Source organism: Pundamilia nyererei, unplaced genomic scaffold, assembly GCF_000239375.1.
Source record: "Pundamilia nyererei isolate P.nyererei 1_Seehausen unplaced genomic scaffold, PunNye1.0 scaffold00010, whole genome shotgun sequence".
Classification (NCBI taxonomy): domain Eukaryota; kingdom Metazoa; phylum Chordata; class Actinopteri; order Cichliformes; family Cichlidae; genus Pundamilia; species Pundamilia nyererei.
In genome coordinates this window covers 87,255-112,412 of record NW_005187411.1, presented here as the reverse complement: position 1 = coordinate 112,412, position 25,158 = coordinate 87,255, and the positions used below count along the sequence as shown (strand labels likewise).

At 40.3% G+C, this 25,158-nt stretch overlaps 4 protein-coding genes across 6 annotated transcripts in view; 2 read left to right on the top strand and 2 right to left on the bottom strand.

The window, feature by feature from the left end:
- Positions 1 to 2,838, bottom strand: part of shda (Src homology 2 domain containing transforming protein D, a) — a 6,721-nt gene extending 3,883 nt beyond the window's left edge. Inside the window, exons 1-7 of one of the 3 annotated variants that reach the window (XM_005723677.1) lie at positions 2,794 to 2,838; positions 2,498 to 2,708; positions 1,683 to 1,932; positions 1,384 to 1,485; positions 1,118 to 1,280; positions 707 to 943; positions 310 to 475 (exon numbers count right to left, since the gene is read on the bottom strand). In XM_005723677.1, coding sequence (XP_005723734.1) covers positions 310 to 475; positions 707 to 943; positions 1,118 to 1,280; positions 1,384 to 1,485; positions 1,683 to 1,928 — 914 coding nt within the window. In that variant the 5' untranslated portion in view covers positions 1,929 to 1,932; positions 2,498 to 2,708; positions 2,794 to 2,838. The other 2 variants (XM_005723678.1, XM_005723679.1) reach the window with 2 other exon arrangements.
- Positions 2,839 to 4,771: 1,933 nt separating this feature from the next.
- Positions 4,772 to 8,659, bottom strand: yju2 (YJU2 splicing factor homolog). The gene is made up of 8 exons (XM_005723675.1): positions 8,516 to 8,659; positions 8,152 to 8,252; positions 7,153 to 7,297; positions 6,907 to 7,041; positions 6,641 to 6,822; positions 6,330 to 6,480; positions 5,297 to 5,468; positions 4,772 to 5,115 (listed from the first exon to the last, which is right to left on the bottom strand). Exons 1-8 carry the CDS (start codon positions 8,537 to 8,539, stop codon positions 5,003 to 5,005), a joined length of 1,023 nt encoding a protein of 340 aa, XP_005723732.1. The 5' UTR covers positions 8,540 to 8,659; the 3' UTR covers positions 4,772 to 5,002.
- Positions 8,086 to 11,315, top strand: LOC102213890 (cocaine- and amphetamine-regulated transcript protein-like). The gene is made up of 4 exons (XM_005723676.1): positions 8,086 to 8,136; positions 10,012 to 10,357; positions 10,532 to 10,612; positions 10,819 to 11,315. Exons 2-4 carry the CDS (start codon positions 10,208 to 10,210, stop codon positions 10,924 to 10,926), a joined length of 339 nt encoding a protein of 112 aa, XP_005723733.1. The 5' UTR covers positions 8,086 to 8,136; positions 10,012 to 10,207; the 3' UTR covers positions 10,927 to 11,315.
- A 202-nt stretch (positions 11,316 to 11,517) lies between these two features.
- LOC102213328 (microtubule-associated protein 1S-like) lies at positions 11,518 to 24,348 on the top strand. The gene is made up of 10 exons (XM_005723674.1): positions 11,518 to 11,759; positions 13,021 to 13,116; positions 14,389 to 14,471; positions 16,449 to 16,586; positions 17,303 to 17,813; positions 17,917 to 18,003; positions 18,274 to 20,765; positions 21,291 to 21,432; positions 21,559 to 21,776; positions 21,975 to 24,348. Exons 1-10 carry the CDS (start codon positions 11,597 to 11,599, stop codon positions 22,128 to 22,130), a joined length of 4,086 nt encoding a protein of 1,361 aa, XP_005723731.1. The 5' UTR covers positions 11,518 to 11,596; the 3' UTR covers positions 22,131 to 24,348.
- The last annotated feature ends 810 nt before the right edge of the window (positions 24,349 to 25,158 follow it).

Genomic DNA, 25,158 nt, shown 5'->3' with positions numbered 1-25,158 from the left:
TAAATGCAAGACGATGCATGTCTGGACCAACGGTCTTGAACTTAAACCAGTTCAAGGCCGTTTTATGTTTTGGTTTATTTGAATGACCTTTCCCCCCCATTTTGAAAAACAAACAAACAACAAAAAAACCCAAAGATTTTGAGGAACTTCACTTAAAAACAAAAGACAATTAATTACTTAGAAGAATGATGAAAGTGGAAGGGTATGTTGTGCAAGAAAGACTGCTATTTTTTGGAAGTAGAATAAAAAAAAGAAAAAGAAAACTAGTAAAGCCAACATCAAAGGTTAAGACTGTGAATCTCAACTTACACTTGCTTCTCCAGCGGCAGAGATGGATCCACCCTCTCTCCCAAGAGCGAAGGAGTGTCACCTACAAGACGGAGTGTAGTTGCCTCTGATGTGGCGCCTGTCATGGTAAGCCTGGACTGTTCTGTGTGACCTCGTGATCGCTCTCTTTCAGTCCCTTCAAACTGAACTATGGGCACACAGAGAGAAAATGATACGTCAAAGACAAGTAGCTACAGAACTGTAATAAATGGCCTGTATTTGTATAGCGCTTTACTAGTCCCTAAGGACCCCAAAGCGCTTTACACATCCAGTCATCCACCCATTCACACACACATTCACACACTGGTGATGGCAAGCTACATTGTAGTCACAGCCACCCTGGGGCGCACTGACAGATACCAGGAAATCCCCAATTTACCTGCTAGGGCTTTAGAGATGTTGTCCTTCTTCCACTCCCACGGCTGGTCGTATTCATCAGCCGGCCTCTCGTCATCCTGAGGCAGCCTGCTCTCCTTGCTGTCTATCACCCCACCCTCAACGTTCTGAGGTGGACCAGCTCGATGGTGGTACCGAGTCCTCTCCTCATATGGGTTGTCATATAGCTGACTGCCATCTCCACTCCCAGACCGGTTGGCCATCATGTTGTGCTGTAGTTCTGCACAGGAAACACAGAAGGTGAAAACTTTTCACCTTTACCCCTCCTAAGAATTGGGTAAGTATTTCTTCCCAAAACACTTGTACCTCAATAAAATGCACAATAAATGTGAATTATTTATGGTACGGTAAGTATTTCACCATATACAAGTATCAACTTTTATGTAGAGGAAACCTGAAATGATTCGCTGGGCCTCAAATGGCTCCATGTAACTGCAGCAGTCTGCTGGTGCAGATTTGGGCTCCCAGTTTGTTCTGGCTCTTGGGTGTGGATGTGCGTCAAAAGGATCCGAGTAATCTGCGTCGGCCTCTGACGCTGCTGGGGCAGAGGGAACCACCTTAATGGGGGGGATAGAAACAAAGCGAATTACACAAATTAAATGCAATGACATTGGACCTCAGTGTTTTGAGATTGTGATTGTCTGAAATAACAATGCTTACAGGTTCCTCCTGAACAGTCACAGGGCTCAGAGGGACTTTACAGCGACCAAATTCCTGAGAGTCCACTTTAATCAGTCTGTGTTTTGGAGACACAAGTTTTACCTAAATGTAAGACATGGATAGAGAACACATTAGATAATGAATCGAACATCACCCAAACAGGCGCATATCTTTTTTGGAGCATGTGCATTTAAAAGTGGTCATTGTGAGGCAATTTATGTAGGGACACATGGCTTTTTTGAGGAGGGAACATAAGCTGCATGTGCGCATGACTGTAAAAAAAGGAGTCCAAGTCATACCTCTACACCATTAGGCAGCGCTGAACCAAATGCAGGGAAAGAGGGAAGGCTCACAGTGGCATTACAGGAGCCGAAACCGCCATTCTGATGCTCCTTATCAGTGTGCTGGTACGGGTCCTCAAAATCTAGCTCCTTCTGAGCTCTGTAGGCCCTCAAAATCTCGCTCTCGCTGTAATCTGGTCTCGGGGGTTGTGGAGGATCACGCCTGCTGCCAAAGTTCAGGTAGTCCTTCAGCCACTTTGCCATGGATCTGTGGGGATGAAGTAGTAAATATCACATTGTAGGGACTGTTTAGTGATTATTAAATTGGCCATTTCAGCTGCACCATCTTACTTAACAGAAATGCACAAATCTGCACAAATTTCTTCCACCTTTGTTTTTATATTCCCTGACAAAGTCACCCCCAAAACAGAGAGCTATTGTTACAACAATATACTCAACAGGTTAGGCAAGATTAACCCCTAATCTTAAACCCATGTGGTTAGCTTGCATAAGATTTCCTCTGGTTTAATAAACAGCAAAGCAGATCTCAGCGTCCACTGACAATCGCTAGTTAGCATTAGGTTGTAAATTAAAGGTGTTCAATCAATCACTTTCTCATAACACTGGATTAAGGGTAGCATTTCCCTCCTAAAAATACTCTTAAAGAGCTTAACAGCTAACGAATCCTACTGTCTTTTAGTTTAAGAAGTTATGAGTTGGAGTATTGAGCTGTGCAGTTAAATATGAGTCACTGCAGTGTTAACATGTCTAAGCTAAATTAGCCGAGTAGCAGCTACCGTCAGTTTCTGCTAACGTTACTTCTTTAGGCTCACCCTTTTTCTTTGCATTGACGGTCACCCGTTCCAGTTATGTCTTTGTGGTTACCATCCGGGTTTTAGTGTTAATGCTGTCCAGCCTCAAAATAAAACATGCAATCGCTAAAATTTGCTTCGGAGCCAAGCAGGTCAGACAGCTAATGCTAGCCAGACCAGAGGAGACACTGGAGCAGACCGTCTCCGACACACCACTCAGAGCCACGGCGGACTGGATTAAAGGGGAGGGGACACACATTTATTTATTTATTTATTTGTTCATTATTTTTGTGAGTCGACATTAAAGTCATACGAACCGTGCCTAATCCACTGTTTAAGCTGCAGCGCTGTGAATAATCCTTTTCCTCCATTCTTTCAAAAATAATCCCCGCCATCGTGGAATATTTTGCTTTTCATCTGTTTTCTACACTGAAGAGTGTAGACTGTGAACTTTAACCTGCAACATTGTTCACATATGCTAAATTTTAGATTATCTTTGAACTTTGAATTGGGCTTTAAATGATTGTACTGCATACAACTTTAATTATTTTTAAAAACAAAAATTGGGTGAAGATTTTTAATCTATTTTTGCTTTTTCTAATCCACACTGGGTCAAAAATAGACATACAGCCTTAAATATATAAATACACTCACCATGTATTTTAATAAGTGGTGTTTGAAGGTTCTACAGCATCTATTAACTGGCCATGGCCTATTAAGTTCTCACTGGTAATCACAATCGACTACATCTGGTAGTTTCTCTTTGCCAGCATATAAAGGATTTATTTGACAACGCACATTGGATTGACCAATTCTCATAACAATAGAAAAGTCCAAGGAACTCAGTGAAAATAAGAAAGAAAATTACATAGAAGAGGCAAAGGTATTTCGGAACCACTTCAAAATAACTGCATATTCCAAGATTTCACTTCAAACAGCTGTACGTAATCGCCAAGGACTGGAGGAAGACCAAAATTGTCATCCTCAGATGAGAAAAAAATTGGTTAAGATGTTAGAAACAACCCAAGAAGCACCTGGGCTCATGCCTGCCATGAACTGGAAACTGTTGAAACAGTGTCACGGTCCACAGCGAAGACAGTTTTACATATCTGTAGACGGAGAGGGTGCTGAAAGACGCAGCTACTCCAAAATCAACACCTTCAAGCTTGACTGAAATGTGAAGCTGACCACATGAACAAGTCAAATGCCTTCTGGAGAAAAAAATGGATTGTCAGGCAAGAGAAAGTCTGACCGATTTGGCCACAATTACAAGAGGTATGTTTGGAGGAGCAGAGGTGAGACTTTCAAATATAAAAACACTGTAGGGTACCAAATGTAAATGATGGTGGTTCATTCTCTGGAGCTGTTTTGCTGTCAGTTGAACTAGTTCATTTCACAAAGTGCAAAGAACTAGGCCTACCTCCACATTCTTCTACTTCACCTCAACTCAAAAGCTAGACACAGTTGGGTCTAGCTTTCCCATAGGACAACAGTCCTATGGGAACGGAAAAAGCAGGCTAAAATTAAGCTTCTGGAACGGCCTTCCCAAAGTAAACCTCAGTCCCGCTGGAAATTTGCGAACTATGCTTAAAAGCGGGGTTGGTGTGAGGAAATCAACAAAATTCACTGCACTAATTCTACCAAAAACAGTGATCAAATATCTTGCCAGAAGCTTGTTGATGGCTAGAAGAAAAGTATGGCTAAGGTGCAACTTTGTTTAACAAAAATCATTAAAGATGCTGTACAATAATTCCACCCTGGAACAATTCCACAACTACTTAATTTATTCTGGGCTCTGAGTTAGACTACAGTATGCATTTTGATTTTTAATAATGCTGGCTGCCTGAGGTGGAGCCAGCTTATGTATATGAAATGAAAGTTAAATCCAGTTAATCCTGTCTGTGGAGGGGGGAAAAAAAACTACACAAATGAATTTGGATTACTGATTTACTGACTTATCTTGGCTTTGTGGTCAAATGTTGAAATGAGCTTCCTTTGAAGGGTGTCTGGGCTCTCCCTTTGAGGCAAGGTGGGGAGCTTGTTCATTTACAAGAGCAGAACTTCTACTGTTCCACAATGAAAGACGTCCGTTGAATTGGTTTGGAGACTAGATTAGGATGCCCCCTCCTGGACCTAGATGGCTCTTTGGTGGTGCGTTTAGGGCATGGACCTCAAGACCAAGGACAAGCTGAGAAATAACCCAATATGTTGCACATATGTTTCTCTGCTGGCTTGGAAACACCAGCATTATAATATGCTTTTAAGACACGGAGTTAAAAAAAAATGCTACATACAAACAGTACAGACATTTTAATAAACATTAAAATATACAGGTGGTATAGTCACAGGACAAACAGACCCATTTTTCTGTGGATCTGACTGGATTTAAAGAACGGGGGGGGAATCCTTAAGCTGATTTATATGAGATTTCAATATCTGTACAGCATTACAAACAGGGCTTAAGCACTGTATTCCTTTCTGCACAATACATATAGTTGTATGTCAGTCACTTGAGTCATCTTGTTCTCATTCGCTGTCATTGCTGTCACTGTCTGAATACGCCCCCAACAGGCTGAGGGATGATGACCCATTTTGTGTGGTGACGGGTTTAGAAGCGTCTGTCTTCGCTGGCTTTGAATCTGAAAAACAAGACAAACAAAGACTATCTTACAATGAAAAAAAAGCTAACTTTTGATTAAAGATGTGAACAAGTACCAACACGAAGGACATAGTTTGGTGAGAGAAAAACAAAAGTCAAGTACAAAATGCCAGAGACTTCAAATAAAAGAGGCTAAAGTGTGCAGGATACCGATGTGTTACCTGTCTGTGAGATAGGAGCAGCAGTTTCCGTTACTGAACTGGGTTTGCTCACAGTCATTACTGGTTTCTTTCGGACAATCAGTGAACCTAATGCTCCTTTACCACCCAGCGTCCCGACACTCCTCTCCCAGCTCTCCACCTTGGCCTTCTTTGCTCCTCCAGCTGAAGCTCCCTGTAGAAAGGATGAGGAAAACACAGCCCAAAGCTTTTCGGTCAGCAACACATAGAAAATTCTCATTAAGTACATTGTGATTGTGGAATTCTGTATTTAAAGACAATGAGCATTGTGAAAGTCACTGGCCTTAACTGCCACAACCTTACATATAAACCCTCTTCCAAAGAAGCTGAGAAAGTATGTAAATGAAAACAGAACATCATATTTAACATTTAAACTGAAAACCACTGTGTAGTATCACCTCGTCTTTAACAATAGTTTGTTAGCAACCAGCTGTTGGACTTTTAGGAGAGGAATTTTCTCTCATTCTCGTCTGATAAGAGATTCTAGCTGCTCAGCAGTCTTTGCCATATTTTTCATTTCATGACTGTGCAGATGTTTTCCACTGATGAATGCAGGCAGCCCAGCTCAGCACCTGGACTTTTCTACTACAATGCCATGCTGTTGTAATAGATGCAGCATTGTCTTGCTGAAATATGCAAAGCTCTCCCAGAAAGACACGGTCTGGATGGAAGAATATGTTGCTCACTCGAAAACCTTTTCAGCATTATTGCTTTTCACTTTGCCTCAGTCAATTTTAAGCTAGGTTTGGGCCACAGAAGATGGCCATATTTCTGGATCACGTTCACATGTGTCATGAGAGGTCTGTGTTAGGTGACTGGGTTTATGAAAACCCAGCTCAATATATTGATCTCCAGACTCTAAACTATAAAATGAAAATCATAGTTCTTTATTCAAACTTTGAAACATTGGAGGTAAAACAGGAAGATGAAGAGGCAGTCACTGAAACCTTGAGGATTATGACTAAATAATCTTGACAGATATTTAGATATGTCACATGTGGGTGGCTATACAGACCTCTGCCTCTGTTGGTTTGTCAGCAGTGAGGATGTCTGTTGGTTTGTCTGAGCTGGACTTGTTTGACTGTTTGCTGCTGCTCTCTTCTTCTGTTTCTGAATCAGAGTCAGACTCTCTGAGTCTTTTCACGAGAGCACGATCCAACATCTCCCTGTTGAACAAAGCACAGTGTAATTTTAAATTTCCACATATACATCTAGCTATGTATTAGATATTATAGCAAAAAACATTTTCAATTAAATATGAAACATGCTTGAGATTGTTCAAAAAAAAAAAAAATCAGACAATTTTTCTGAGCATGCACAACTCACTTCATTTCACGCTCATCCTCCTCTTTCTCCCGTTCCCGCTCCCTCTTCTCCATCTCTCTGTACTGGTCGATCATTCCCTCAAAGTCCACCAGAGCCTGTCTCTGATTCAGCTCCTTCAACTCCTGCAGGTTCTCCAAAACCTCCATCTCTAACTTTGAATCCTTTGTGCGGTTCTCCAGCACCTGGTCGAGGATTGGGAAACCATTCATTCTGTGTTTCATGTGCCAATTTAAGTAAGAACAGAGGATGACTTTTAAAACACTAACCTTCATGGGGTTGTTCAGTTCCTCTTCTTCCCTCTCCTGCTGGATTCTCTTCTCCTCCTCCTCAATGAGTTTCTCTGCCTGGAAGTTCCGCGTTGCGCCGTGCTCCATGGCGTAGTCTGTGTTCTCTGGGTCAGTCTATGACGTCATCATAAGATATAGCATTGTCAACGGGTATTTTATGCCCAATATAAGTGATATCTCTGAGATATCTCTTGCAACTTCGATGATCAGATCATTCACACTTACCTTAAATGTAATTTCAGCAAGACAGCGGGTACATTTGATGTAGAAACGAAAGATAGGCAGTCCCATGTAGGTCTCATTCTGAACGGTCTCTTTGCGTGCATTGAACTTCTTCCCCTTGTAAATGTACTCACCGCATGTTTTACACCTGCAAAGTAGAAGAAATGATGACACTGTAGTGACAGGAGTAATTTAGAGAAGCCAAAAAAAGGTCCTATAAGTGAGCAGCAACCCTGTTTTACTGCAAATAAGCCATATATCTAATGAATAGACTTACATTCATATAAACCAAACCAACCAAGATTCCTGCTTTGACAGTTAGAAATAACCTTAACACTGTACGCTTAAGTCACTAAAAAGCAGAAATATATATGTTAAGGCCATGAATAAACTGGACCTGGAAGTCTCTATTTGGAAAGAAAGCTCTAAAACAGCTCTACCTTCTCCAACAACTTGAAAAATACAATGTTTGTGTCATATAGTCATTCCAAGAGCATGATATACGCTCATTTTTTCTGAAACTGGAAAAAATGTTAAAAGATTATTATTATGTGCTGGATGAAGGTCATTTACCAGAGTTATTAAAAACAGTAGATGTTACTTTTTTAAACACATCCCACTGTTTAAAATCCTATTTGTTAAATCTCTGAAACTGATGTGAACCGAAGTATGCAAACAGTCATGAGGTCCCAGGTTACTACAGTGGCTGTGTCTGAGTGGGTGAATGTGATCTAAAGATTGTTTTGCATGTTCATTAAAAGCCCAGAATTACCATGACAGTCATTCCTATGATGAGTGTATATGTCTGACCACAACTGTTGGTACCAGTCCATTCATAACGCTCCAGGGGGCGTTTTTGTTCGCCTTCTCGCATGTTGTTTGGTTGTGTATTCATAACAGCATCCTTTACAACATTAGCTGCATTTCATTGTAAGAAAGTTAAACTTCAGAAGTGTAACCAGGAAACAACTTCTTAGATATACGTGGGTAAGACAAGCATACCTCATATTAAATGGAGCCATCAATCTGACCACATACTGACGATCTTTGGGGAGCTTTAGCTTCGGGATTTTGGACGGATCGAAATCCGGAGGGTAGTATTTCTGTGGATAGCAAAACACATAGGTTAGCTTACAAACTTGTAGCCATTAGACTAATAATGTCTAATTTTATTACAATATAGTCTTGATACACACTATCGTAGTAACAGTAGTTGAAAAAGCAACGCTACCTACCAGCTTTTAGTTAAATTAAACAAACTATAAAAAACGCCACACTTAGCTTCAATGCTAACGCCAACCTGCTCTGGTCCTATAGTATTTTAATAACAGCAGTGAAGTACCAGTTTTAGAGTTCATATACTTACATTCAATACTTTTCTTTCGGACATTTTTTACTGTTGCTGTTACCCAAACGTACAGAAAAAAACGCTGGAAAGTCGCAACACCTCTTGTAAACTGCAAGATAAGCTTCCGGTTGCTTGTTCAATTGCTTCCCTCCTCCAAATTGCGCTCGCCCCCGCGCGGTAAAAGTGAGAAACAACAGCAACAACAAAATATTTTAACAATGGATATTGAATACATTTATTATAAAAAAAAATCATTGTCAAGGGAAATACATGTATAACGACTTGAATTACTTGGATTTTTACAGTTCTCTCCTTCAAACCCCCCAAATCCCTTTATCCTTTGCTGCCATTCTACCTGAATGACTCATATAAGCTTTATATATTGAACAGGGCCCTCAGGTGCTGTCTGCTTTGTCTTTTTTTTTTTCCAACATAGTGAAAGGGATCATGACCAGCATGGTAAATGGCGTAAAACGATTTGTCAGTGATATGGGGGTCAGTAATATGGTTTGGTGTGTAAACAGAAGCCTGAAAGCCTCACATATTCATTCCCATTACTCTTGGGAGGGTAAGGGGAGGGTTAAGGTTATTCCTACAAAAGGAAATTGTATCTTGATTACATATTGGTCTCTGTGTTGGTCAGCCTGTCTGATTTAAACTTTGCAGAACAGCAGTGACATCAGAAGGGCAGATCGTTAAATAAGAATAAGATATGAATAAAGTTTGACTTTAAGATTAAGGACTTTTGTTTCTGCTATTATTACTATTTTTTAAAGACAAAGAATTGAATTAAAATGAGACAACACCATGTATAGATGGAAGCCTTTAATTTTTAGAACTACCCTTTTAGGGTCTACTTTCTGAATGAGAGCACATTTATTAGACTTCACCAATAGCAAACTTGAAAGAAAAAAGTTAAATTACACCAAAACAGATATTTTGTTTGCACATACTGACCCTTATCATCAAGATAACTGTGGCCACGGGTGTGCTATCCCATTAGGCTAATATTGTAAATTCCTAACCTTTTCATTGGTAATCTGTAATTTATAGTGTCAAATGCAAGTCATAAAATCTCCCCAGTGGATTCCTTGTTGTGCATTTTACGCAGTAAATTGTATTTTTCAGTGAAATTATCAGGGCTTTGCAAAACACCACTTTCAAAAATTGGAAACAATTCTGTTGTTGTCTTTTTTGTTGTTTTATTATTTCGATAACTGTGCAATCAAAATGCAGATTAGCTGTTTTACTTGATTTCTCACTCTGACACATCAATGTGACGCATCAGTGAGTCAGATATGTGATTAACCAAAAAGGCCACAGAAACAGGTGGAAAAAAATGTGATTTGTTGGGAATTCAATGGGATCAGTTAACTGAAATTGATTGGAAGACTGGGATAAAAAGTTTTAGATAAAGGAGTTTAATTACTCTTTGGTTTCATCATCACTTTCACAAATTTTAATGTCTCACATCGACGTTTGGCTTTCTCTTCTCTTATCGCTTCCTGTTAAAGATGCAAAGGTGCCGAGCAGTGTCATCCATGTCAAAGTTTCCATGAATATTTCAAAGACTGGCTGATGTCAGCAGCACTTGCAAAGAGCCTATAAAGACAGTTTCTGTGGACAAAAGACATCCATCCTCCACACTCCAAAGAAGTGTTTGTCTACTGGAAAAGAGCTCCACCCGCTGAAGAGAAGGACTCCTCCTTTATGTGTCTGAACACAATGGTCAGTGCGCGGACTCTCCTCCTCGCGGTCACCTGCTGCTACGCCTACCTGTACCTCGTTCGCGCAGAGGACTCCTCACTGGAGACGCGCTCACTGGATTTCACCCTGAAAACTCAACAAGAGAAAGACTTGGTGAGAGCTTTTGTTGGGGATGTGGGTTAAGTCGATTTAATTTGTATAAAGAAGGATGTTGATTTTTTTTTCTGTATTTAGGGTATTTAAATTATTTGAACAACAATTTTCTTAAAAACAAAGTCCATAGTAAACGTTTTTTGATAATATGACTTTTTATCCCCCCCTGTGCAGATTGACGCATTGCAAGAAGTTCTGGAGAAGCTGAGGAGCAAAGAGATGCCCTTGGAGAAAAAGCATGGATGGTTACCTTCGGTAAGCAGACAAATGAGAAATAAAACAGCACGAAACCTGTTAGATTTCATTTTCTTATTTAAGATTCTCTGAATTTACAACAGTCAGAAAAAAATTAGGATTTTTAGACGTTTGTTTTTATCTAATCAAGATTTTTAAATTCTATAAATCGCAAAAAATTTACAATGTTTTGTCTACAGTGTACTAATTTTATGTTACCCTTTCAGTGTGACGCAGGGGAGCCGTGCGCCGTGCGTAAAGGCGCGCGTATTGGCACGCTGTGTAGCTGTCCACGGGGGACTACTTGTAACTTCTATGTTCTGAAATGTTTGTGATGAGGGAAAAAAAGATAACAGAAGTACAAGAAATAACGAAAGAGTTCAGGGCTGATAAAAAAAGATGAATGTGAGAAATGACAGGAAGGTCTGCTTCTACTGTTCAATACATTTGTGATAGAAAATAAAATGCTGTAGAATGTGACTTTTTTTGCCTTTATAAACATTGACTGTTATGAATAAGAGTTTTTGTGAGTCTGTCGTTTTAATTTTTATTTCTCTCGTCCGTGTTAATTATTGTGTCACATCATTGTGTTAATCATTGCGGCATCTTGTGGAAGACTTTTTTTGGTCATAATATTTTACTATATTTATTTCTTTTCCCCTGATTGTTGGAAATACCGCACAGTTAGTTTATAAATAGATTTGTAAGATGAAAATACTAATAAATGAACTTGAATTCAAGGGTCTGTAGAGTGTTACTGCTGCACCTTTGCGGTAATAAGATTGCATGGGATATTATAAAATATACATGGAAGTAATTTACAATGGGATCGGCGATTAATAAAAATAGATATTGATCCCTTTGCCACGTGTGATCAATAATTCAGCCTCTTCCTGCCCATTCACTGATGCGCGGCTGAATTCCAGCACAGCAGCTGTCATCCCTGTAATAAAAGGCGCTGTCAGGCTTTTTCAATGACATCACATAGAAGCGCAATTTTCCAACATGGCGTCCAGCCGGGTGCTGGAGAGGGAGGTCCAGGAGGAGCCGAAGCGCGCCGCTACCGCAAACCTCGACTTTTGCCTCCATAAATACTCCCTGCTCATCATAATCGGACGGACCGCTCGCCTCAGGCAGACGGAACACATCAGCAGGGAGATAGAGCGAGGTAGGTTTATTTCAGCCCGCGTCCAATAGCTGCTGTATGCCATTTTGCTTTTTCCTATACAATTGTATTACAAAAAAAACAGCTTCCTGCAAGTTCTTCTTGCCCAAATCATCACTTGCGGTGATATACTGAGCACACTGCAGTTTTTTTTATGCAATTTTTCCCCACCGTACTGACCGAGGATGCGTCATCTGGCGACACTCCACCATCAGCATCACCCCCTCATCCCTCCGGACACATTATAATTAAAAGCTGTCTGGAGTGGGTGCTTTGCCTTTCGCCTCAGTTTTAGTTTTTAGTTATGTAAGGACAAGCTTTGAGGGAAATGTTGCGCCGGGGATTTTCAGTCCACACACAGCCACTTGTAAGCGATGTCCCATTAACCTTTGTGCATTTATGCACAGCTGTAATTGTGGATGCTGCAGACCAGACAGTGCGTACTCATAACGATCCATTACAGTCTATGTTTTATTGCTTTGCTGTTTTGCAGCTGTAGACATTTTATGGAAGCCAGCATGTGTAGCAGACAGTTCATGTAAAACAGGATAGATAGGGAAATTGAAGAGAAACCAGGAGGACAGACACAGATAGAAAAACAGACTGACTCATATTCCTGCACTGTAGCTAACTGGGCCAATTAACATTTCATTACACTCTGGTGAAAGCTATGTACTTCAAAAATGTCATCAACTTTTCATGAACTGAACAAACAGCCCAGTTTTTTGAATGTACATCTGTAGCTAAAGATTATTTCTTCATCGGTTAATCATAAAAATAATAATTTAACAACTGTTTGTCCTACAGATTGGGAAAATCATCTGCTATAGTGTCCTCCAGTTTTTCAGTCTTCATCATGTGTCTTTAGCAGTCTAAAAGCCAACCACATTCAGCTGACTGTCACGTGTTTCAAAGAAAAACCTCAAATTCTCCTCACTTGTCAGCTAAAAACAGAAAATACATTTACATGTACAATATAAGATGGTACATTCGGTTTTTAATGTGTATAATTAGCTGAAAGTAAATGCTACAGACTCTTTATCGTGTTTATATGACAGATTGCAAGATACAATGATACTCGTTGTACTATGTTAAAAAGAGAGAGCAGATTTGGTTGAATGCATTAAATATTGAAATAAAATATACTATGGGATAGCTACGATTATAACAGCCAGTTTTAATATTTTGCGAATACTTGGACATGTGTAGGCTTTTATCACATTGCACCATGTGACAGTATAGCCTCTAACTTTCTTGCTGTCAGGTATTCGGTCATGGGATGTGGACTTAAAATCCTGTAACCTGAACCTCTACCTCCAAGAATTCCTCTCCCATCACACGGCATCTTTCAAGTGTGCAGGTAAGATTTAAGTCATCTTTCTTGCCAAACTCTTTGGCCCTACTGGGGAAACTCCCATTGCCATGGCAATATTTCAGCTCAGCCAATCTGGGGTCACTAAGGAAGGAAGGAAGGAAAGTGGACAAGCAGCCAGACAGGGCGATTGTTGAGCATGGGTGGGCCCACGACACAGAAAACAATAGAAACCTGCAGCCAAGTTTTGCCACCTCTCGTTCTCTCTGTATGGTTGGCAATTAAGGACAGCTGAGCACAGGAAAAAAGACAGACAAAAAGAATTAAACAGTTGTGTCACAGCTGATCCGTGTAAAGTGAAGTGATGAAAATGGTCAAGAGCAGACATTTGTCTATCCAGAGAGGTTGCCTGCACTGTAGTATAGCTTCCATAATAAGATCGACTACAGAAATGAATAGTGTGAGGCATGCATTTATTTAATTTCTTGTCCAAAAGTTAGACAACAATCAATAGCACTCACTTGCATTCAGTGTCAAAACTATGTATCTTGCTATAATACTAATAATACTAACAATCCTGCCTCCTGAGCCCTCACATTTACCAGAGTGGTGAATCAGCATGTTGAGGTTTTACATTAACCACCAGTGGAGACTCCAGGAAGTCACTGCTCCCAGCCTTCACATGCTATGTGATATGTGATGCTATTTTCTAATTTTTACATGTGTTACAGAAATATTAGTCATTTTCCCATTTCCAGTCTTTATGCTAAGCTAAGTTAGCCAGATGGTGTTTGTAGTTTCATTTTTTAGTGTACAGAAACAGAGATATATGTCTAATTATTGTCAAGGAAAGGAAAAGACATATTCTCCCAGAATTTTAAATGTTTGGTTGAATTATGCAAAATGTCATGTAGGGAAAATAGCCCTTTCTGTTTCCCTTTGTGTAAAAAGACTGAGAAACATTTGTTCATATTTGGGTCATGAAATTCCAGTCGGCTAAGTATCTTAGCTGTTCACCCAGTCCAGCCTCTCAGACTGGATGTCCTTCTCAGATTGAGGAAACTTGGCATCTCTTCCTCAGACAATCCTTCTGACTCAGCTGTTCCACTTTTCTTACTTCCTCTTTTTCACCCAGTGAGTCAATCACCCGTCCGATTAGCCCAGTTCACTTTCTCCTCTTTGAGCTCTTCTCCTATTTGCTTCCAGTCTGTCACTCAATGCTCGGACCTGTCGGCTTATCTCCCTCTTGTTTGCATCCCTGTGGCTGTCTGTTTGTCCTTCTCTTTATATCTCTTCTTAATTTTCTCTCTGCCTCTTCAGGGCATAAGTGTCTACGTCACTGTACCAGAGTGTTGGACACTCAGGTGGTGATCAGTCCATCTCAGGACCAGGTTCATTCAGAGGTGAGGGGATAAATCCTCTGGTGGCAGCTGACAAAATGATGCTGTGTTAAAATGATTCAGTTATTCAGAAATAATTTGAATATAATAATTTCCCAAATGTATGAATTGTTGTTTTATTGCCATCACTATGTTTAAGCAGGTGCAACAGGAATTTATACATGTACATTATTTTCATTAGGCTGTAGATGCCTTGAATAACTATGCAAAATTACAACATTATTATCTCAAATACTTCCACACTATAACTGGGCTACTGTATGTAGTATAATATGTATAATAGGCAACATCTCAAAGCAAGGTGCAATATACCAAAACACGCACCCTCTTCCCCCAAACTTTAAACACTATTCCCCTGTTTTTACGTGGGATCCAGATTTGTTGAGCTTTCTGTGAAAAACGCTAACCTCGTATGTCACCTCGTGTTCATATCAAAAGCACCGGCATGCTCTAAAACACAATTAACTCAAATCATCACTGCCAGAATCCAATTAGCACACAATTTGTCATGTGGAAGCACAGACAGTCCAACACGTTTGCACACCAGTCAGTAGATAAAAGGGCCATGTGGCAGTTCACTGGTTTTGGAACATTTCCCCGGCTGTCTGGCCGTGGCTGTTATTGACTATTTCTGGCCTAACACAGACCAGAGAGGGGATGTTGGGGCTCAATCAATTACATTTTCTTCCATGCACAAAAGTTTGCCTCTCCATCATATTGAGAAATACCTGGCTATTATGATAATATACTGCATTTCTGAAAATCTGTTGAATATTTTTTGCGGTGCATTTACGTTTTGCTCTAAATTTTAAACTGACCGAAGTCATAACTGCACACTGATGAAGACCATTGTGCAGTTATGCATGTGTCTTCAGAGGAACCTAACCTAACCTAATATAACAGCTCTGTCATATCGGGGCACAGACATGTTACCTTTGTTATGTTTTTGCACGATTGTGACCTAAACGCAAGACTCCAAAAATAAAAATAACCATGTAGTAGATTGTGCATAAAGTTAAAAAAGTACAAAGAATTCAAAGTGGCAACAAATTCAAATCCAAGATTTCAATTCACAACATTGCGCTGCATTTAGATGATCGGTGATAAACACTATCAGCGTTTTAAATGTGGTGGCTGATTGGTCTGTACTCAATATACACATTTTTTTGCATGGTAAAAATGAGGCCTGTAGCTACTCATTTACTTTGTTATGGAGTAATCCTGGAATGTAATCACAAAACAGCTAAACATGGGTGTGACATCTTTGTGACATGTGTGACATTTGATGTACAGAGCTGTGCAAATGTCTTGAGAGACCCTTCATTTCTTTATAATTTGCTTCCAAGGAACCAAACTGTCTTATAGTTTAAAAAAAAAGTAGTCTTGAGCAATAGTTCTCCAGGATTTCTGAAGCTCTTATACAGTTTGTCTTTTTGACATTGACATTGCCTTTTCACTCATTTTTGGTCCAGTCCTTGTACCTGAGCATTTCAGAAGATCTTTTTAAGCTTTTTAATGCTGATTTATGAATCATTCAAGCATAAAACAACACCTAATTCAAGACATGAACCGGTTTGGTGTAAATACATAACAGACAATATAGAAAAGAGCCTATTTTAAATTGTATCTTCAGGCACTTCATTACCAGCAGTCTGTTATAAAACACAACATTTGTTCCAATTTCTTTAGTCAAACCTACAAATAATACCAAAGTTAAGACAACTTGATATTCATAAAATACTGGTTTTTGGTTTGTTTTTTTTTGCACTAACCAGGTTATTTGAATTTCTTTCAAGATACTTGCAGAACATTTCTTAAAGAAATTACAAGAAAGCCTGCCTAAGAGTATTTCATGCATTTTCACAGTACTGTTTACTATTCTTTGATTTTTCTCCATCTATATTTTTACATTTATCTTCACTGCTTTTCTGTTGACTTTCGATTAGGCCTGATTTTTTTCCATCTCTGTTCCCTGGTCAGGTGTTTGCGTTCCTGTCCAGAGAATCGGCTCATAAGCTGCTGATCTTGGCTGGCCTGAGTGAGGAGGAAAGCGGAGACGTGCTTTTTAACAGAGGACTGTTTTCACCATACCAACTGAAACAAATCTTAACAGAACAGGTATACACCTAACCACAAAGTTGCAATTATAATTCTGAATGCACAAACTTGCCACACCTTGAAGCCCAAATGACCGGAACACTGCATATAGACAATATCAGAATATGTTAAGAGTACACGCTTAAAAACAAGCATCATGTTTTCAAGCACACACAGAGGTTTTAAAATTATACATGTAACAATAGTACAGTTTTAAAGTAAACCTTTATTACCACCTACAAATCCAGGCTTAATTCAGAGCAGTGACTAATGATTATCTTCTCATATTACTGATCATTCTTTCAGTTTCAGGGTCAGAAAATTGTTAAGAGTTCCTGGACTGTGGTCTTGAAAAATGATCTTTTAATAAATAGTGCAAAACTCTTAAAATTTGCAGTGAAGGGTAAACATCAAGTTCTCACAACAGTGAAGTTTGACCTAACATCCAAATGATGCTTTAAAAACGGGGCTGTAATGTATTATTGAGGATGATCCTGATATTGAGAGTTTATAAAGATCCCAACCAGTATTTAGTATCTTCTCATTTTTTATAAAAATCATAATCACATAATATGATCAGCATTTAAAATGACCATCCCATAAATTTGCCTGTTTAATAAATGTGAGGCGCTATCCACTGACATGACTAAGATATAGCTTTGAGCGACTTTACTGTAAATTGTGAAGGATAAAATTAAAAATTGTATGTATAATGCTGGGAACTTGTCTCTCTTCAGTCTTTTGACCAGGAGAGCTCTGCCTCCTCACTTCCACCCAGCAGGATCCATCTGACCCTCAGTTGTCCCAACATTGGCCAGTGGAGAAAGACTCTTGTGGAAAACCAGCCCCTGCAAGGTCCTTTCAGTCTCTGCATCAATCCCCCAGAGGTGCTGCCTGCGATGGAAGCTCTGGGGAAATTCACATCACTTATCTCTTGCACCATTTGTCCTTCTTCCCCCTTTGACCTGCTGCCGCCTCCTACCACTGTGGGTTTCCTCAAGCTGTCCCGCCCCTGCTGTTACGTATTCCCTGCTGGCCGTGGTGATTGTGCCTTCTTTGCCGTTAACGGGTTTACGGTGCTGGTGGACGGAGGCTCGGACTCTCAGGCCTGCTTCTGGAAGCTGGTCCGCCACCTCGACAGAGTTGATGCTGTTTTGTTGACGCATGTCGGGACAGAGAACCTCCCTGGTGTCGTCTCCTTCCTGGAGAGGAAGGTGGCTGAGCAGGAGCTGAGAACTGACGTCATAGGTAGCATAACAGGGGATAATGAGAAAATTATGCTCTCTTTATTTGTTTCATTTTCTGAAATAACACATTGTGGCTCTCTTTCTTTCTTTATACTGCTCCACAGAGGACTCGTGTAAGAAGCTCATCTCTCCAGAGCTTGGGGTCGTGTTCTTTAATGCCCCCAGCAGGTTGCAGGTGGAACAACAGCCCTGTGAGTGCTGCAATAAAACAACAATAGAGTAAAAATTGAAAAAATAACCAAACTGTTAATATCAGCTATCAATCATTTTTCTGATAAATGCATTTATATTAATATCATTTGTTCATTTATTTACTTTCTGTTTTGTTTTGCACTGAGCAATCAGTGTAATGTTCAAGCACCAACAACATCTACTTGTGCATGTTATCTCATGACATTTTAACTGCTAAAAACAATGATATGACTGATTGGTTATACAAGTTATCATTATTCTCCTGTCAGGTGTTGACAATGTACTGAAGAGCACCCAGCAGGCTGCTCTAACCCTACAGCTGTTAAAGAATTTAGACATCAGACCGCAACCAATGTTTCGACCGCAAGGAGTCCCCTTTGAGCCCTTAACCCTTTTCCAAAAGATGGGAGTGGGACAGCTGGATTTATACATACTAAACCCAGGCAAAAACAACCAGGAATACCAGACATTCATGCAAAATTGGCCCGATGGAGTATCATCAGCATCTAAATCCCAAACTCTCCCTCTCACCGCCCTCACCTCTGTGTGTGCTCTGCTTGTGTGGCATCCAGCGTGTCCTCAAGAGAAGGTGGTCAGGGTGCTTTTCCCTGGCATTACCCCACAGGCAAAGCTGCTGCAGGGGCTGGAAAAGCTAAAGGGGCTGGCCTTTCTCCAGAAACCCACAGTGACAATGGGAGACTTAGAGAAACTAGGAGAAGAGAAAAAGACCAAGAGGACAGAGAGCCAGGACAGTGTCAAGTCACAAGGAAAGGAGGGAACACACAAACAAAGGAAAGAGCGTGGAGATGGTAAGGATGTGTCTTCAAAGGAAAAAGGAAAAGCATTAAATGGAACTGGCATGATGGAGACTGATAAAACCAAAATAAAAGAGACAGGCATAAAGGATAAAGCAGCAGAGAAGAATACTTCCAAAAAAGGAGGAGGAAAGGATGGGAAAAAAGAGGAGAAGACTGACAACAAAGAAGGGAGCATAGCTAGAAAGAACAGTCAGAGCAAGAAGGATGGTGTTCCCTCCAAATTAAAGAACGAAAATAAAATGAAGCTCAAAAAAGAAGCAAAGAATGACTCTAAAATAGGAGAGAAGAAAGCAAAAAAGCTACCAGGAAAGGAAGCAAATGATAGCAAGAAGCTGCATGTCAACAGTGCACTGCCAAATAATGACTCAGCCAAATCTGACACTAGAGCTGTGCCAGAAATCCTTGATCCAGAGTGCACTGTTACTGAGCAGGAAAATAAAAAAATGGACCCCGAGGAAAATCCCTGTGGCTCCAAAATGTCTACCCCTGAAGATATGACAGCTGATTTTCTTAAGCTGAGGGAGGAAATCGAACGAGAAGAGGCACAGGTGGAAACGGTAGATAAGCAGAAAAGCAGTGATCCAGAAAATGAAAAGAGCCTAGGAGGCCTGAGCCAAGAAGACACTTGTAATGAAACAGCTGACAGATCAGTAGAAAAAGCAGCAGGTAGTGGAGGGAGTGGTGATAATGGAGTGCAACATATGCCTGGAAGTGGTGAGAGAGCTGATACAGACTTGCAGAAAAGCCTTGTAGACCAGCCTGGAAATGCTACAAAACCTGCAAAGGTTGTAGGATTTCCATCTCCTTTGAACAAGGCACCAAAGAATGAGCGTACAGTCCAGTTAGACTTAACTCCAACTGAGTACACGCTTCTTGATGGGGCTTTGAAATATAGTCCACCCTCGCGATCCTCTCCAGAGAACCAGGCTCCTGTCAGCCCCGACGAGGAGACCGTAGAACCAGCGTCCCCCGACTCACGGCCCAACAGCGCAGGCCACACTCCTTACTGTTTGTCCCCAGACGATGTTTGGTGCAACAGGTCTGCTCTTAGCCGGCTACAAGCCCAGGGTAGCCTAGATTCTGCTGATGTTAACCAGCCAAATGGGTCATCCAGGCAAAGTGAGGGGCAGCTATGCCATCCTAAAAGCACTCCAGAGAACCCCACACATCCCAGAGAGAAGCATTTAAGTTTTCTTCCTTTGGGGACACTTAAGGAAGTTTCTTCAGACCCGTCTCCCTCTGTTGCCACCACCACTACACACTCCATGCCAGCAGAGGTGAGCTCACCTCAGTCCACAGAGGTAGATGAATCATTGTCCATGTCCTTTGAGCAGGGACCAACCACTGGGAGCCAGAGAGAGGGTGATGACAGCGTTTATCACTCTCACTCCAATGGCAGCCACTATGCAGGAATGTCTTTACAAATGAAGAAGCCTCTCAAATCTTTAGGTCAGAGTTCAGAGGCAGCACGACCTTTGGCTCCCAGCACACTTCATTTCGAGGCTTCAGGTCATGATGTAGACCTGTGTTTGGTTTCTCCCTGTGAGTTTAAACATTTTAAACAGCCCGACTCCGGCTCAGGCACCAGCGAGGCCTCCAGAGGAGCCTTTACTCCGCATCATCACGGCAACAACAATAACAACACCAAGGACACGTCACCCAGTGACTCAAACGCCCCTGTCTGCACTGAGGACTGCCCGTCCACCACTGCTGATGGAGCTCTGGACTCGGATGAGGATGAGTCATGTAGCGAGCCTTCTAATTCTCCACAAAACATCCTAACCCATCAGGCTCTGCCGCCAGACCCTCTTCCAGCACCTCTCAGGGACAGTCCACCTCTGCCTCCACATCCTGACGCCTCCATGCCAGTTCCCCAGTTTGACTCAGATGTTCATGGCAAGAGAGCAAAAGCCACGGGCATGCGAGGAAAAAAAATAGCAGGGGTGAGTTTGTCTCGTGAGCAGAAACACATGCCTGTGTTAAGACCACGTATGAGTTTTATTGTGGCTTCAGGCGGATTGTGGTATTTCTAAGCTGAAGACAGGTTGAATTATTTTGTTGTGTTGTCACACAAAGAGGTCCGAGTAATTACTGAATTTATCTCGTCTGCTAGATTGAAGGCAAAATATGTGATTTATGAAAATATATGAGATTAATTATACTATCAGTGCAACTGGTTTTGGCCACAGGTTAAAGCCTGTGTCTTTATTTTATAAGAGTAAAAATGATTATTATATGAATGGCTGCTTCAACATATCTGACATTTTGATATGATACAAGGAGTGTTTTCTGTTACTTCATAAAACCCATCAAAATACTCAAAGTGGACCTTTTGACTCATGTTATTTAACCTAAAAAACCTAATTATTACTTTAAAATTTTGGGCCATAAAATTGTCTAAATCATAATCTATTTAAACAAAATCTACCACTGAACTTTGTGTTACATTTGATCTTTTTTGTGATCAGGTCATTGAGGCCTCCCAAAAATCAGGCTCAGGGAAAAGCAGGACAGGGAGCCAAAGTGGAGTCACAAAAGGAAGCGTCTCTTTAGCTCGTACCCCCTCCACCAGCACTCGATCAGCGCCAGCAAAATCCTCGTCCAGTCCAGGTATGAGCTGTGAAGTGGGATTTTTTCTCTTGCCCTGCGTAATTTAAGGGCAACTTCAACATTTAAGTGTTGTGTCTCGGTATGAGCGCTATTAGGCTGTAATTTCTCCTCTCCTTTCGGCCACAGGCTCTAAGGCTACCTCTGCTGGGGAAGTCAGTGTGTATGTGGACCTGGCTTATACCCCCTCTGGAGCCTCCTCTCCCACAGTGAGTGTGGACTTCTTCAAGTGTGTTCGCTCTTCTTGCTACATCATCAGCGGTGACAGCCCGGAGCGGGAGGAACTAATGAGGCAAACCCTGGATGCTCTGTTGGATGGAAAGATATCATGGCCAGACTCTATGCAGGTAGAAACATTATACAGTAGATTATTATGTAAGTGTTTTTTCCCCCAAAATGAGAAAATGTAAAATGCAATCACAGAGATCATTTCCATGAAAATTGGGCTGTTACTGAATCCCAAACCACACTCTGTAGATCCCTCGAAATGCTAAAATCATCAGCTATTACTGAATGGCTAAAGGCGGCCTTTTGTATTTCTCCAGGTAACAGTGATCCCTACCTTTGAATCGGTGTCGATGCAGGAGTGGTACCAGCAGACCTTGGACAAACAGCGTGAACTAGGAATCACTGTCCTGGGATCTAACAGCACCGTTGCCATGCAGGATGAAACTTTCCCCGCCTGCAAAATAGAGTTCTGAGACAAACTAGGATCTGCAGCCTGGAGGATGGAAGGTGGACCTGGGCTAAATTAAACTGTGACATTAAGGTAGAGAGCTTGAGGACTGATGGAGTGACAGAATAGGAAGTTAGAAACAAATATTATGGAAAAAAGTGCAACTCTTTCTGCACGTTCACGACTGAGTAGATAACGATATGAGGCTTTTGCCTCACTCTTCCTGGTATAACACTTTCTTTAGGGTGTTGTTGCACCGAGGGGCCCTTAGATCTCTTCCCTCCGGGGGTAATGCATGACTTCACTGACCCATGACCCTATGCAAAACAGGAGAGGAGGTCATACTGGCTGCAAGAGAAGCATGTCAGCCTGCATAAATGTAGATTTACATGAAAGCTGATGCTGTAGATTACTGAAAATAATGTACACGGGGTCAATGGCACTTTGTGTAGGCTTGCACTGAAACGTGATCGTAGTTTGTGCTGTGTACCTGGGCCCGTTTTGCTGCTTTTAGCATTAACAGCTTTCTAACAACATTTATCCATATTACATGCAACTGGTGAAAGTGTGCAAACTATTAATTATGAAAGCCGTGCATTTGTTTATTTTTCTTTTAATTAGACTTATTTGATCATTCATTTCTCAATGAGAGTCCAACAACAAATATTCATATTGAGTGGTAAAGCATTTTGTTCTGAGCACTGTAAGTACATGTGATGTTTGCTGCGCTTGTGTTTTAACTGCTTTAAAAAAGTATTACGCCACATTGGTGGCAGTGTCAACTGTGCTGAGCAAACAGACTCTCAGAAATACTGAAAATGACAATTACTGACTCTGAGATTACTGAAAATGAGTGTGCAAATCTGCCAGAAGGGATTAGAGTACCAGATTAAATTTAACAGCATTACAGCAATCGTGATATTAATATTAGTGCTGCAATTGTAATCAGTTAAAATGCTTATGATCATAAGCGTGTGAGGCTCAGACTTGTTAATATGTATTTGGATTGTGGATATGATCACACGGTCTGTTGTAGAGAGGCTTGCCAGAGTGTAAATAAGAATTACTTAACAATCAGATTGTATTTAAACAGTGAAGACATCCCAAAGGTGGAAAGCACCCAACCCCCCACTCCACCCTAATACTGAACAGTTTTAATAAAGTAGACTACAGTACACAGGGCACTTTGTTTAATATAGTGACAAAATTCTTTTCATTTAAAATTTTTATTTCTTGTTCATTTTGAAAATAGTTTTTAAAAAGCCAAAACAAAACAAAGGGAAAATAAAGAACATATTCAATGCATATCTAGATTATAATTATTATAACTGAGACATTAAATCCAATCTGGCTACACGTAAATGCGCAATTTATCACTTTTGAAGGTAAATATTTAAATGTAGCTCTACCCTCAAGGAAATTGTTCTTGAAAAAAAAAGATTCTAAACGAATTAAATCAATTGTACAGACGTTACAAAAGGCCAAAGAAATTGCAAGGGAAGTGCAAAGTACAAGGAAATGTGTCCAAAGTACCGTCAGTGCAGTCTATCAATAGTAAGTGTTGATTTTTTATTGCATCTGCACATCATAAAAACCGGTGTAGTCACAGTGACAGGTCCTTCTTTTACTTGAGCCCAGACTAGATATCCACGAATCCATGGAGGGATGTGTAAGAAATCATCAGTGCTCTCTGTTCCTGTCACATGAATGTGCATGTGGAATGCAGAGTTTGATTAATACCAAAGCAAATGATCACAAAGACACAACGACCCATTTTGCTTTTTAAATCCACGTTTTTTTTCAATTGTTTAAAGACACTATAAAAACTAGTCATAAGTTCTTATTATACTTGAGAAAAAAATGATTTATTTCTCGTCACTCATCCCAATAATGTTACAATGATGTCCAGTGCTAATTTATAACAACTCATGACTGCCTTTTTTCTGCAAAATGGCGCCAGTTTGAGGTTTTAAACGATTGACTACTTGAACCTCCAAGTGAATTGTAACTATGTGTATGTGTCCTGCATGTATAAAATATGTACTGTATGTTGTTGTTCATTCATGATATTCATGAAGCAAGAGAGCAAAGCACTGTGGGAGACAGGGCAGAGCAAGGTGTTGTGAGCAATGGGAAAGTGTCACTTTGTAATTGTCTGTAAGAACATACAATAACAATGTCAAATGTGTGGGTTGTAGGGCAGTGAGCAATGTATGAATAAAGAATGTGCATCACCATTCAAAGGTCTGCTGAGAGTTGCCCTGTGGATGTTGAATCAAATTATCATAATCTTACAACACAATAGAACAAATTACCCACTTTTTGTAGCTACATTTTAATTAATTTTATATTTCTGGAAATGCTTTGGATGGTGTTACATACTTAGGATTATAAAATTTTGATTAAAAGAGACAAATAACTGTAATTTAGCATACTGCATAACACAAGATCAACCAAAGCATCTTATTACATAGTAACAACCCCTGGATTAAGTCAGTAAATGTACGGTGTGGTCACTTTTCGTATAGGCAGTCTGTTTCTTATTTCTGCTGATTTTGCTATATGTTACCTTAAAAGTCAGTGAGTTTAAAAATGAATTTGGTTTTCACTGACTTGTCTTTCAGGAACAAAATAGGACAGGGAATCACGACTGAGGTTGTTATTGGGGAAGGGGTAAACCTACAAGGTTGTTTTTTAGAGGAAAAGCAGCCAGCGTCCAAAGGAAAAAGTTTAAAAGTCTTTTGCCTGGAAAACTATTGCTTAAGACCGGTTTAAAAAAAATCAACAAGGTGTGGTTCCTTGAAGACGAAGTGTAAAGAGGAGTAACTCAAGACTTTTGCACAATACTGTATGTATGTGTATGCATCTGAATTTGATTATACTTTTAAAAAAACCTCTGAAAATGACTAAAATACACATGAATAAAGGAACAAATACATACTAATTGAATAATTTATTCATAAGGCTTATTATACTGTATATTCCTCATAACTGTATTTCTTTCGGTGTATCGTCAAAGACGCTTTTATAGCTTTTAGATTGAACTGCAAAAC

Excerpts from the sequence above, each read along its gene's own strand:
- yju2 (XM_005723675.1), bottom strand. The coding sequence starts at position 8,539 with ATGTCCGAAAGAAAAGTATTGAAT. Across the intron at positions 7,042-7,152 it reads TTGCTGAAATTACATTTAAG|ACTGACCCAGAGAACACAGA; the intron begins GTAAGTGTGAAT and ends ATGACGTCATAG. Across the intron at positions 6,481-6,640 it reads GAGGATGAGCGTGAAATGAA|GGAGATGTTGGATCGTGCTC; the intron begins GTGAGTTGTGCA and ends TTTGTTCAACAG.
- LOC102213890 (XM_005723676.1), top strand. The coding sequence starts at position 10,208 with ATGTGTCTGAACACAATGGTCAGTGCGCGGACTCTCCTCCTCGCGGTC. Across the intron at positions 10,358-10,531 it reads CTCAACAAGAGAAAGACTTG|ATTGACGCATTGCAAGAAGT; the intron begins GTGAGAGCTTTT and ends CCCCCTGTGCAG. Across the intron at positions 10,613-10,818 it reads AGCATGGATGGTTACCTTCG|TGTGACGCAGGGGAGCCGTG; the intron begins GTAAGCAGACAA and ends TTACCCTTTCAG.
- LOC102213328 (XM_005723674.1), top strand. The coding sequence starts at position 11,597 with ATGGCGTCCAGCCGGGTGCTGGAGAGGGAGGTCCAGGAGGAGCCGAAG. Across the intron at positions 16,587-17,302 it reads AACAAATCTTAACAGAACAG|TCTTTTGACCAGGAGAGCTC; the intron begins GTATACACCTAA and ends GTCTCTCTTCAG. Across the intron at positions 17,814-17,916 it reads GCTGAGAACTGACGTCATAG|AGGACTCGTGTAAGAAGCTC; the intron begins GTAGCATAACAG and ends ACTGCTCCACAG.